Here is a 12,301-nt window from a genome sequence, read left to right as displayed (position 1 = left end):
CCATTAATGGCGACTCGGACTAGATTATAGTTTTTAGTTACAATCGCCTGTTAACATTGTTGCAATCTCATTGGTGTTGTATCATATAATCCAAAAAATAGCTGTGCGGAATCATATATTTTGTGTATATTAAGACTATATGAATTTTATATGGTAATGCAGGGGTTTATAAAAATTTTAAATTAATAAAGGTAAAATTCCACTTTGACTCTCTTAAAAATGATAAAAATTTGATTTAATCTTTTAAAATTATAAAGATATATGCTATATTTAAAATAGTGAAATTGTATTTTTATTATCGTAAAAATTATATTTTAATTTCGGTCCGTAAAAAAAAATTTTGGCTTCGCCCCCTGTGGTAAAACTTGGACTATATTTTTATTTGAGATCTAAACTTAGCAAGTTTTCTTAATTCAGTCCTTAAATCTTTCTTAACTTGGCAAATTGAAGGCAAATTTTTTCAATTTGGTCCTCAATTTTGTATTTTATTAAGGTAAGATGACATGGTACTCTTCATCACAAGAAAATTTAAAAATTTTATAAAAATTTTAAAAATACAAAAAAAATTAAAAACTTTTAAGGTAATAATGTGGCATAATCTTGAAGTGCCATGTAGTACCGACTAAATGTGAACCAAAAAAGTTTAAAGACTAAATGCCTTTCTATCTTTTTTATTTTTATATTTTTAAAATAAAAGACTTTTTATATTAAAGAAGAAAAAAGAAAAACTGATTTTTATAACAACATAAAATTGTTTATTTTATAAGATAGATTTAATTAAATGATGTTACATCAATTTAAAATATGTCGTGATATGATATGACACGTTATTGAATTTATTGTAGTTAAAAAATTCAAACAATTGCACTTAATATAATTCGATTTCATATATTATTTATTAGTTAAATGCAACCGTTTGAATTTTTTAAATTACCATGATTCGAGTGATTATGTCCGGTCATATTATAAATTTATATTATGATATTTAATTAAGTTCACATCATAAATTTAAAGCTTTTTTTATCAATTATTATAAATATGACATTTAATTAAATTGTTAAATTCAATATTTTCCATGTGAATATTTTTTTTCATCTTGATATTATTATTTTTAAAAAAAATTATATTATTATTTTTGATTAGAGCTCACTTGTTTGTAATTTTCTATGAAAATTTTAATTATTTTTCTGGACATTTAAGCTTAAAATTAATAAACAAATTGAAGATAAAACTCAATTTCCAACTCAACGGTTAAACTGGCGGTTAAGATTATTTTCATTTTTCATTTTTAATTTTTTTATCCATATTTCAGCATTTTCCCACTTCACAGCCGGCATATCCGCTGCGACAAAACGAAGCAATGACGACTATGACTGCAACCGCGACGGCGCCGCCTTGCGTAGCTCACTTAGTTAGCCGTTCCACAGCTCGTCTTCAACACTCCAGAGCCGCTCTTCTTCTTCACCAAAACGCCGCGTTTCGGACCAAGAAAACCACCAAGAACAATCTCTCATCGAGAAACACTTCATCTACCATCGCCGCCGCTTTACCTTTCGAACTTTCCCCTCCTCCTATCGATCACGATTTCCTAGTAAGTAGCTTTCTTCCTCTTTTAATCCTAGGAAAAAAACTTCGTTTATGGACTTTAATTTCGTTTTTTTTTGTTGTTGCAGGATTCAGTTACAGCTGAAGGAGCAAAAGTTTCTGAGGAAGGGATAATAGAAACGTTTGAAAATGACGATGAAGCTTTGGATGCATTCGATAATGTCTTGGTGGTAAGATTCTACTTTTGAATTCCTGTCTTCGTTGATTCGATCTCTTACTACTATTTCTAATATTATCTTCTTATTTTTTATTTGATAATTGCTTTAGGTTATGGACCTTTCACATTTTGGAAGGTTAAGAGGTTGGTGTCTCCGCTTAATTCCTGCTTCAATTAATTTTAGGTTTTTAAATTTTATTTATTATGAATTTATTATTCTTTATGAAAATTTACATGTATTGGATTTAATTGTTGAAAAAGTCAGTGGAGATGATAGGATTCAGTTTCTTCATAATCAAACCACTGCCAATTTTGAATGTCTTAGTGAAGGGCAGGTGATATATCTAATCATCTAATCTACCCCTTCTTTTTTCTTCTCTTTTGCTTAATTTGGTTCAAATTGATTGGATTTTGTGTAAAATTCTTAGGGATGTGAAACCGTTTTCGTTACGCCGACTGCAAGGACGATTGATATTGCTTATGCTTGGATTATGGTAGTTCTTCTTTTTGCTATTTCTAATAATCTTTAGTTTTAGTTTATAGTAATGGATTGATCCTAGTTGATTTGTTAAGACTTTACTATACTTTTATTTTATGTTTTTACAGAAGAAGGCAGTTTTATTGGTGCTTTCACCAGAGACATGTGGAAACATAACTGAAATGCTCAATAAGTTAGTGCATCAATGATCAATCTCTTTTAGATCCTTGCCTTCATTTATGAAGAAAAAAATGGAGAGTCTTTATTAGGAGTCAAATTGTATTTTGTCTCCTTTACTCAAAGAATAGGCAAATTAGTCGTTGTATATAAGATCACAGAGCAAACTGATCTCTGTTAAAAAGTTCATCCATTTCTAGTGTTAAAAATTGGTTTGGCTAACAAAACAATCAGAAAATTAGACATGACTTGCTATGTGTACCTCATGTTGATTTAAGTAGAAATTGATGAAATTTTTAATAGAAAGATCGGTTTACTCTTTGATCTTTGGTACGAAGACCAATTTGTCCATTTTTTTAGTAAAGGGGGAAAATGCAATCTAACTTTTAATACAGATATTTCCATGATACTTTTACTGTAGTGAGTGCTAAGCTTTTCTTATGCAGGTACATATTTTTTGCGGATAAGGTAGAGATTCAAGACATCACCAAGCAAACTTGCTTATTCGCTTTATCTGGTCCCAAGAGCTCTGAAGTAAGCAATTTTGTATAAATTGTGCATATTTCCAGGATATTTCTCTTTTTGTTGGTTTTAATCTGATAATCTTAATGATAGGTGATGGCTAATTTGAATCTGGGTGATCTTGTTGGACAACCATACGGCACAAATCGTCATTATAACGTAAGATACCTATATATTGCCAATGCCAAGTTGTAAATGTTTGAACATTTGAACTATTTCGTATTAGAATGAGGTAATCTAATATCAAAGCAATACTTAGAGTGAAAAAATAGTAAAAGTTTACTCTGTTTAATGTTCATTTCAGTGAATCAAAAATAGGATCATTAACCAATTTCAGGTGAACGGTATGCCTGTAACTGTTGGGGTCGGAAATATCATTTCCGACGAAGGTTTTTCATTGTTGATGTCACCAGCGGCAGCCGATTCCGTCTGGAAAACTCTTCTATCTCAAGGTGCTATTCCTTTAGGTTCTAATGCCTGGGAAAAGCTAAGGATTACACAAGGTGGTAACTCTTGATTTATTGGTTAGTCATGGCTTAAGAACGGTGTATTTATTGTAACAAAGTTCCTAGGAAATTCTAATTTAATTTTGCAGGTAGACCAGCTCCTGGAAAGGAACTTACCAATGACTTTAATGTTCTGGAGGCTGGTCTTTGGAACTCAATTTCATTGAACAAAGGTACCTAATCCTTACCATGTGTTAAACTGAACTACTGGTGGAGTGACAAAAGACTTCCGATCAAGTCTTTTTGTTGACAGGGGCGAAGGCAAGGGAGCAAATTTTCCATTTGGCCCTTAAAAATTTATGAAATTACATGTTTGTATAATAATAACATTGCATTTTGCCTCCCCAAATTTAGGATTCATCTCTTGACCCCAAAGCAATTTTCTGGATTTGCTACTATCCTTGGACAACCCCTACCCCAAACCCTTATAATATATACATTCCTTACCATTGAATGTCTGCTAAGAAAATTACAAAACATGCTTTATCGGACTCTATGATCCTTAGGCTGTTACAAGGGACAAGAGACAATATCAAGACTCATTACATATGATGGAGTTAAACAGAGACTGTGGGGTATTCATTTATCAGCACCTGCAGAACCAGGCAGCCCCATTACAGTTAATGGGAAAAAGGTTCTAATCTCACTCTTTCCCCGAACTGATGATATGTATGGTTTTATATTTTGGGTAATTTTGGGAACTATTGACATAAAGCTATTCTTTAAAGGGAAATTTCTGCCATTAGTCCCTGTATTACGCGTTTATGAATTTTAAAATTCCAATCTTGATAAAACAATAACTGTCAAATTCATTAAGTTATGTTATTTCCAGAATATGATGTAGCAAACATGTTATCACATACATAATTCTTTATCAAATTGTTATTTTCACTCATAAAAAAGTTAGTTATATTTAAAGACTATCGCTTGTGTTAAGATTAAAATTTTGAAATTTTGAAATTTGAAAAATATAGGAATTAATAATGATCTAATTGGAGAACATGGATTAAACCTACAACTTTAGGCATAATACAAGACTAATAGCAAAATTTAATCAAACTGATCTAACTACTAGTATTTAAATAGAAATGTACATTGACTAAAATTGACCAAATTAAAGTACAAGGACTAAATCCACAAGACTTATAGAAGAATTTGATCTTCTTTGAATCGCTGCAGGTGGGAAAGCTGACAAGCTATACAACAGGAAGAAAGGAATGTGACCATTTTGCTTTAGGCTACATCAAGAGGAAAGCGGCTTCAGATGGAGACACTGTAATTGTTGGAGAAAAGATTATTGGGACAGTAGTGGATGTTCCTTTTCTTTCTCGGCAATCTCCACCTCCGGTAAAGAACTCCGGCCCTCGACTAAATTGAAATTATATGGATATAAACAATCTTGGTTCAAAGGTTTTTCTGGTATGGCTTAGCTTTTGTCAAGTTTCATACCGCTTTCTTTGATTTGTATCTTTTTGGGCTTTAATTCCTACGTACCGAAGCATTATGCTCCTTTCGTTGTAATGTTTTTACAAATCGATGAACTCGATCCCTCCTTTTTTCTATGATAAATCCCTGAATTTTGTATACTATAGCTCTTCTTTGTGGTATGCTAATGTCCATATTTAGAGTTGAAGACTTGCATCTTTTTATTTTTTAAAGTGATGGGTTTGGGATGTAATTGAACCAAATTGAGCTTGAATGAAGCTTAAGCTGAATTAAATTTTGTGTTCCAAAGTTCAGTTGAACTTTGATTAAGTTCTACTTTAAAGCTCGAGTATAAGTTCGAATTAGAATTTTTTTTTAATCTAGGTAACATTTAGGAAAGTTTGGATCCGGATTTAGATTTAGATTTTAAAAATTTATGATTTATGAATTTATTATTTTTAAATTTTTTATTTGGTAATGGAAGAGTTTAAAATTTAATATTTTGAATTAATCCAAATTCATTGTTGGATAATTCAAATTTAAATTTTCATTTCAATTAATTCTAGGCTTTGAAAATATTTTTTTAATTTTATTATTTAGGAGGATTTTAAACATTTCATTGTTTGAATCGAACTCGACCAACCAATTGGACCGAGAATTAGTTAGGGTATCAGTTTGGAGAAAAGTATTAGATCGATTGACTTGAGAATTGATACGGACTATTTGATTGGGTAGTTGAACTACTTGAACCATTTTTTTTATGATTTTTAAAATTTTTATTTAATAGAACCGGACGGAATGGTCGAACCAATCATACCAACCAAACTGATCAAATTGGTTGCCTAATTAGTTTGGCCACCAGTTCAGTTTTGAAAATCAGACCGGACCTGTTGGTTAAACCGATTGCACTAGGCATAAGTGAACTTAGATATAAATTAAAAATCAAGAATTTAAAATTAAAATCGTGGAAATTATGGTATAAATGATTTTTTTAAAAATATTTATATTGTATTAAATTAAATGTATAGGCTTTATCATTGTTTTTAGAATCGAATTGATTGTTCAGGCAGATTGGATTAGGAATCAGCTAAGGTACCAGTCCATAATAAGGGCTCAGATTGGTTTACTCGTGAATCGATTGGACTGGCTGAACCAACAGTTGAATAAGTTTTATCTGTTTTTAAATTTTTTATTTTAAATAATTTATTCAATCGAACCAATTGACTTGTTGAACCAAGAACTGATGGTCTGATCGGTTTGCCTACCGACCAAACTCTAAAAATCGTGAACTTTGTTGATGATATATTAAAAGTAAAATTAAATATTTATTGTTTGGGTTTTGAAGGATGTTTGAAAGAAGAGAACAAAAAAGTTCTCCATTTTTTTAATCAATCTTGGATTTTGAAAATTCTAAGTTTTAAAATGGATTTTTAAATCCAAAATTTAGCTCTTATGAAAATTAGATTTGGATTTGCCCAAATTCAAATCCAATATTTTATTTGTTATAAAAAAATTGGATTTCCAAATCCAAATCTAATTTTTTTACCTAAATCATGGTTTCAAACACGCCACTAAAAAAATTGATTATTCAATAACTCGAATTACTTGAACTTATTTAATACTTCGAGTTGAATTCGACTCAAATACCTGAGTGGCTTACAGAACTTCTATTAAAAATTGGCTTAAATGGTGAAAAGTCCCTAAATCTTAAGAAAAAAAATCAAGTAAACCCCTTCATAAAATAGATACTCAATAAAACTTTCGAACTCTCAAATTACATCAATTAAGAATTTTGGCCAACATTTTTCATATTTGATTGTTATGTATTGAAGTGGTGGTCCACGTCAACTACGATGTTAGTAAAAAAATCAAAATAAAAAATTCAAAAAAATAAAAAAAAATTTGTGTCCGAAATGTTTTAGGACAAAAAAATTTTCTTTTTTGAAATTTTTAAATTTTTACTAATAGCGTCGTTAATGGCCACATTAGTGACATAATGGTCAAAGATAGAAAATGTTGATTATAGGGCTTAATTTATACAATTTGAGAGTTTGAGGACTTAATTGAATGCGTTTTTTTATGAAGGGACTTAATTTTTTTTTTCAAAATTCGAAGACTTTTTTACCCTATAAAAATTCTATATTCCTTAATTAATGCACTAAAAACAGTAAAAGTATCCCGAAGGCCCTTGTATTAAGAGTCAGATTGTATTTTACCCAGTTACTAAAAAAAAGGCAAATTAATCTCTATATATTAGATCAAAAAGTAAACTGATCATTTCTAATATTAAAATTAGTCATTGTACATCATAATGAGTTACACGTGGCATGCCACGTATAACTGCTTGGTTATTCTGTCAATTATGTTAGTTTTTAACAATAAAAATAGATATAATTTTTAACAGAGAAAATCAATTTACTTTTTAATCTAACGTATAAGGATTAATCTATTTATTTTCTAAAGTAAAAAGAGTAAAATGTAATTTAAAATTTAATTTATTTCTATTATATATAAGACAGGTAATCCGTTTGACCATGATCATAGTCTCTAATTCTTTAATCATTGATGTCAATCATTTTCTTTCAAAGTAAAAAAAGTCAAGCACCAGATGGGGCAGATGAAATGAATGTGGGCTGAATTTGTGGAACTAAGGAAAATAAAATACAATAAATTCAGTTTCATCTGGAAATTTAATTACAACATTAGCTGGGCAATTTCTATGATGCTTCCTTCTAATTTAATCAAATTCACGTTTTTCTTTTATTTTTTGCTCTGTTTTTTCTGTCAAACAGAAATTTATTTTATATAAAATTGTCAATATTATCGACTATATTTTCTTTCAAATTGAAAATTATTTTTTATAGAAATTAGTGATTAAATATAAATTATTATAAATATAATTTTTAAATAAAAATATATTGAGAAAAAAAGAGAAATATTTGGGTTTTTGAACCAATTATTTTTCGCAATATTTAAAAAAAATAGTGATTAGTATAAATTATTATAATATTATTTTAAATTAAAAAAATTAATTTTTTGCTAATTAAAAAATGCATAAAATGTCATCTATATAAAGATTAAAAGGTAAAATTTTCCGTTGAAATTTCAATGTTGCTTAAACCAAATTAGATTGACCAATCAGATAAAAGTCGAGGTATTGATTTAGAGAGAGGGGTTAGACCCATTGACTTGTAAAGTGATTAAATCAGTTGAATCGTTTTTTTAGTTTTTATGAATTTTTCAAGCAATTTATTTAATTAAACTGATTGGATTTTCGAATCAAAAACTGAATGTCTAACCGATTTGATCACTAATTCAACACTAAAAACCATGCAAAATTCTTTCTTTTTTCTTTTCTTATCTCCATAGGTTCAAAATTTAAATTTACACTAACATTAATGCTGTTTGAAGCAGATTAAATTGATAATTGATCGGGTAGCAGTTCAAAAAAGGACTTTAAACTAATTGATAAAGTAACATGTACGAATTGAATAAACGGATCAAACCAACAAATTAGTGATCTAATCTAATGTTTTTAAATATAAATTTATTTAATGAAAATAAATTTATTTTTTACCATATTTAAATAAAAATCCAAAAACATTTGAGGTTATCAAATCCAAGACAAATCTACAAAAGTCGACAATAACAAAAAGGGAAAGAAAGAAAAATGAGACAGAATATAATTCACAGTACATTAAATCACGTGTAATCAACGCTCCAATCAAAGCCATCTCCATCACTCCATATACTGACGTGACATGCAAGCGCCGCCAACGAAAGTAAGAAAAAAACAAAACTCGGCTGCCGAAATAGAGTGTAATAAAAAGAGGTAAAGGTTTGACTGGAATAGCATCGTTCCTTTTATCTCTGCAAGTTCATCTTCTTCCTCATATTAATATCACCAAAAAAAAAAAAAACCCACCCTAGGAATGAAGATCATCAATAGTTTAAAGTTTTCAATCTCGTCCCTTGTTTTACTATCAACCCTTTCATTAACCATGGCTGCTTCTTGTCCAATGGATCTCAACTATGTAACGAGAGTCCCATGGAACTCAACTCTTTGCCGTGATTTTCACCCTTCAAATTCAACACCCAAAGCTGAAATCTCGAAACAAAACTGTTGTGTTTCACTGTTATCGGTCTTCGGCATTGGATTGGCCGAACACCTTAAAGAAACCAGTCTTTTTCAGCTCCCCGATTTGCCCACTTCCGTTTCATGCCTCCATGATTTCCAGTCCAAGCTCGATTTGCTTTCTCTCCCTAACGACGTCGTTTCCCTTTGTTTCGAGCCGACCCAGTTCGTGATTACGCCTGATCTTTGTGCCGGGATACAAACGACTAAAGATTGGGTCGCTAAATTAGGTCAATCCACGGTGTTAGACCAAGGTTGCAAAGCTGATCTCGGTGATTTAACGGCGTGTGATACTTGTCTCCGTGCTGGTAACGAGGTTCATTCACGGTTAATGGCTATCGATGGTAATCGCTCACACGGTACCGATTGTTTCGATTTCATTGTTCTTTATGCTGCTGGGATTGTTAATGAATTTGGCCCTGAAAGTGATGGGACTGTTACTTGTGCTTTTGCTTTAACATTGAATCAAAAATCTGGTTCTAATAACAAGCATTCAGCTCTTGTTTTTGGCTTAACAGGAGCTGGTGTAGCCATTTTTGTTACTATTAGTGTATTGGGTTTTTACTTTTGGTATGAAAAACGATTTGTGAAGAGAAACAATGGCGGTTCTGGTTCTAATTTTTATGATTTAGAAGAACAAGGTTCCAGAACTAGGTTAAGGCCTAATACTGGTTCTATTTGGTTTAAACTCCATGATCTTGAGAAAGCAACTGATCATTTTTCAAGTAAGAATTTTATAGGAAGAGGGGGATTTGGATTTGTTTTCAAAGGGATTTTACCAGATGGAACACTGGTAGCTGTTAAAAGGATCATAGAATCTGAATTTCAAGGTGATGAAGAGTTTTGCAATGAAGTTGAAATTATTAGTAATTTGAAACATAGGAATTTGGTTCCTCTTAGAGGATGTTGTATGATTGATGATGATGAAATCGAACATTATGACGACGGTGATGGTGAAAAAGGGAGTCAAAGATATCTCGTTTACGAGTATATGCCTAATGGAAACCTCGATGACCATTTGTTTCCGTCGAAATCAGGTGTTAAACCGTTGAGTTGGCCTCAAAGGAAGAATATAATCTTGGATGTGGCAAAAGGGTTGGCTTATTTGCATTATGGAGTTAAGCCTGCTATATATCATAGAGATATTAAAGCTACGAATATATTACTCGATGCCGATATGCGAGCGAGGGTTTCGGATTTTGGGTTAGCAAAACAGAGTAGGGAAGGCCAGTCTCATTTAACGACTAGGGTTGCTGGAACTCATGGATATTTGGCTCCTGAATATGCTTTATATGGTCAGTTGACTGAGAAGAGCGATGTTTATAGTTTCGGTGTTGTTGTTTTGGAGATAATGTGTGGGAGGAAAGCTCTTGATTTGTCTTCGTCGAGTTCACCGCGTGCATTTTTGATAACAGATTGGGCTTGGTCTTTGGTGAAAGCAGGGAAAGTTGAGGAAGCTTTTGATCGTTCGTTGATGGATAGTGAGGATTCCGTGAACTCAAATCCAAAAGCTATAATGGAGAGGTTTTTGCATGTTGGGATTTTGTGTGCTCATGTAATGGTAGCCTTAAGACCTACCATTTTGGATGCATTGAAAATGTTGGAAGGTGACATTGAAGTTCCCCCTATCCCGGATCGACCAATGTCTCTCGCTCACCCTTCGTGTTACGGTGACGGCAATGCATTTAGCATCTCACCTGCATTAAGTGGACCACAACTACTTAAAGGAGACATGCTTAGATAATCCGACATGTTCACTAACCTGGAGAAGAAGAGAGCATGTTCGAGTATGCTTCCCGATGCCGGTTTTATCAGGCTTTTTCAGACAAAGATGTCCCGAACATACGAAGATCCGAAGATGCATGTATCAAATTGGTCGATTGGCATATAAGATTCGGCCTCCAAGTAAACTGGAAATTGCTCGACCAGCTGAAGATTTTCGGGCTCTTTTCGTTCGTAAAACAAAGAATCACGTCGAACTTTCTTCATGATTATGGAAAAATCGAAGTTGCAACCGAGATATTTGCTTTATTTCGTTACATCCAATGGATTCTCAATGCGCAAAGATTTCATGTTGTATATTTGTAGTATATGTAAGTAGACTTGCACTGGTTTTTATCATCTTTGAGGTTTTTAGATTATGGTTTAGATTTTAAATACTTGTTTTGATATGATGAGAAAGTATATTTAAATGCTTAAATTAAATTTTAAACACGAATGTACTTACTCTGTAGATAGAGCTTAAATTTGACTCGTTAAGTAAATCAATTTTTTTAACATGTTAAATCTAAGTTGTTTGATGCTCACATGTTCAAAATTGAAATAAAGACCCATGAAGCCAATGTTATATACAGTTTGAAGTAGTGTTATTTGAGTTGTACCGGTCGGTTGGATTAATTGGTACATTGATCCGAACATAGGGATTGAATTGGTTTATGAGCAAACCACTTGAAATTGATAAAAAAAAATTGAAAATCAAAACAAAAAACGATTGAACTAATTGAATCAAATTTTATAATTTTTTTAAATATTTTAATTATTTATTTAACTACTATTTGACCGAAGGACGTAGATTTAAGTGCGCTTAAATGCATTATCCTCTTATTTATAAGTTGAGGGGCTGTGGGTAGTTTTAGTTATTGTGTCAAAGAAAGTAGATATGATCAGAACTTATAATGAAATTATTCCAAAAAAAATATATCATCACAAAATATTATATTGTTTTAATGTATGGACCGTAATTTTAAATTTCATGAATAAATTAGAATTTTATTACATAAATTTATTATTTTTTCAATATACTTTAATTAATTAGATTTCTTTCTCACTTGTGTTGCAGGAGAATAAAAAAATTTATTTTTTATAAATTAAAAATAAATAATATGAAATATATATATAACATATTTAATGTAAGTAATAATTAAAATAAATAATATTTCATAAATTAAAAAATTGAAAATAATATAAAAATTTAGAAATATATTAGAAAGTATATAATATTAAATTAAATTTAAAAAAATACAACAATATACATCAATTATATTAATGATTAATGATAAGCATAAAATATATATACATTAAATTAATAAACACATTTAAAAATAATGATTAAAAATAATTATTAAAATCTCTCTTTCGTTTACAATTTGATGTATAACAATAATAATAACGTAAAAAAGAAAGTACTGAAGAGTATTTGCTTCGTACGGAATAAACAACTTATAATTTTTTTTATAAGTAACATAATATTATACAAAGTCATCATCAATTAAAAAATAAAATTAATCTCTATTTAT

At 30.6% G+C, this 12,301-nt stretch overlaps 2 protein-coding genes across 2 annotated transcripts; both read left to right on the top strand.

Moving 5' to 3' along the window:
* The first annotated feature begins 1,168 nt into the window (after positions 1–1,168).
* On the top strand, positions 1,169–5,029 carry LOC107927812 (putative transferase At1g60990, chloroplastic). The gene is made up of 12 exons (XM_016858935.2): positions 1,169–1,591; positions 1,674–1,775; positions 1,873–1,906; positions 2,024–2,097; positions 2,191–2,256; positions 2,369–2,433; positions 2,864–2,951; positions 3,033–3,098; positions 3,277–3,442; positions 3,535–3,618; positions 3,952–4,079; positions 4,625–5,029. Exons 1-12 carry the CDS (start codon positions 1,361–1,363, stop codon positions 4,820–4,822), a joined length of 1,302 nt encoding a protein of 433 aa, XP_016714424.1. The 5' UTR covers positions 1,169–1,360; the 3' UTR covers positions 4,823–5,029.
* A 3,699-nt stretch (positions 5,030–8,728) lies between these two features.
* On the top strand, positions 8,729–11,273 carry LOC107928009 (probable receptor-like protein kinase At1g11050). Its single transcript, XM_016859165.2, has one exon. The coding sequence runs from the start codon at positions 8,803–8,805 to the stop codon at positions 10,747–10,749; it is 1,947 nt and encodes a 648-aa protein (XP_016714654.2). The 5' UTR covers positions 8,729–8,802; the 3' UTR covers positions 10,750–11,273.
* Positions 11,274–12,301: the final 1,028 nt, after the last annotated feature.

The sequence above is a fragment of the Gossypium hirsutum genome, chromosome A03 (genome assembly GCF_007990345.1).
Source record: "Gossypium hirsutum isolate 1008001.06 chromosome A03, Gossypium_hirsutum_v2.1, whole genome shotgun sequence".
NCBI lineage: Eukaryota > Viridiplantae > Streptophyta > Magnoliopsida > Malvales > Malvaceae > Gossypium > Gossypium hirsutum.
The sequence above is the reverse complement of the archived record's forward strand: the minus strand, read 5'-3'. Positions and strand labels throughout refer to the sequence as shown.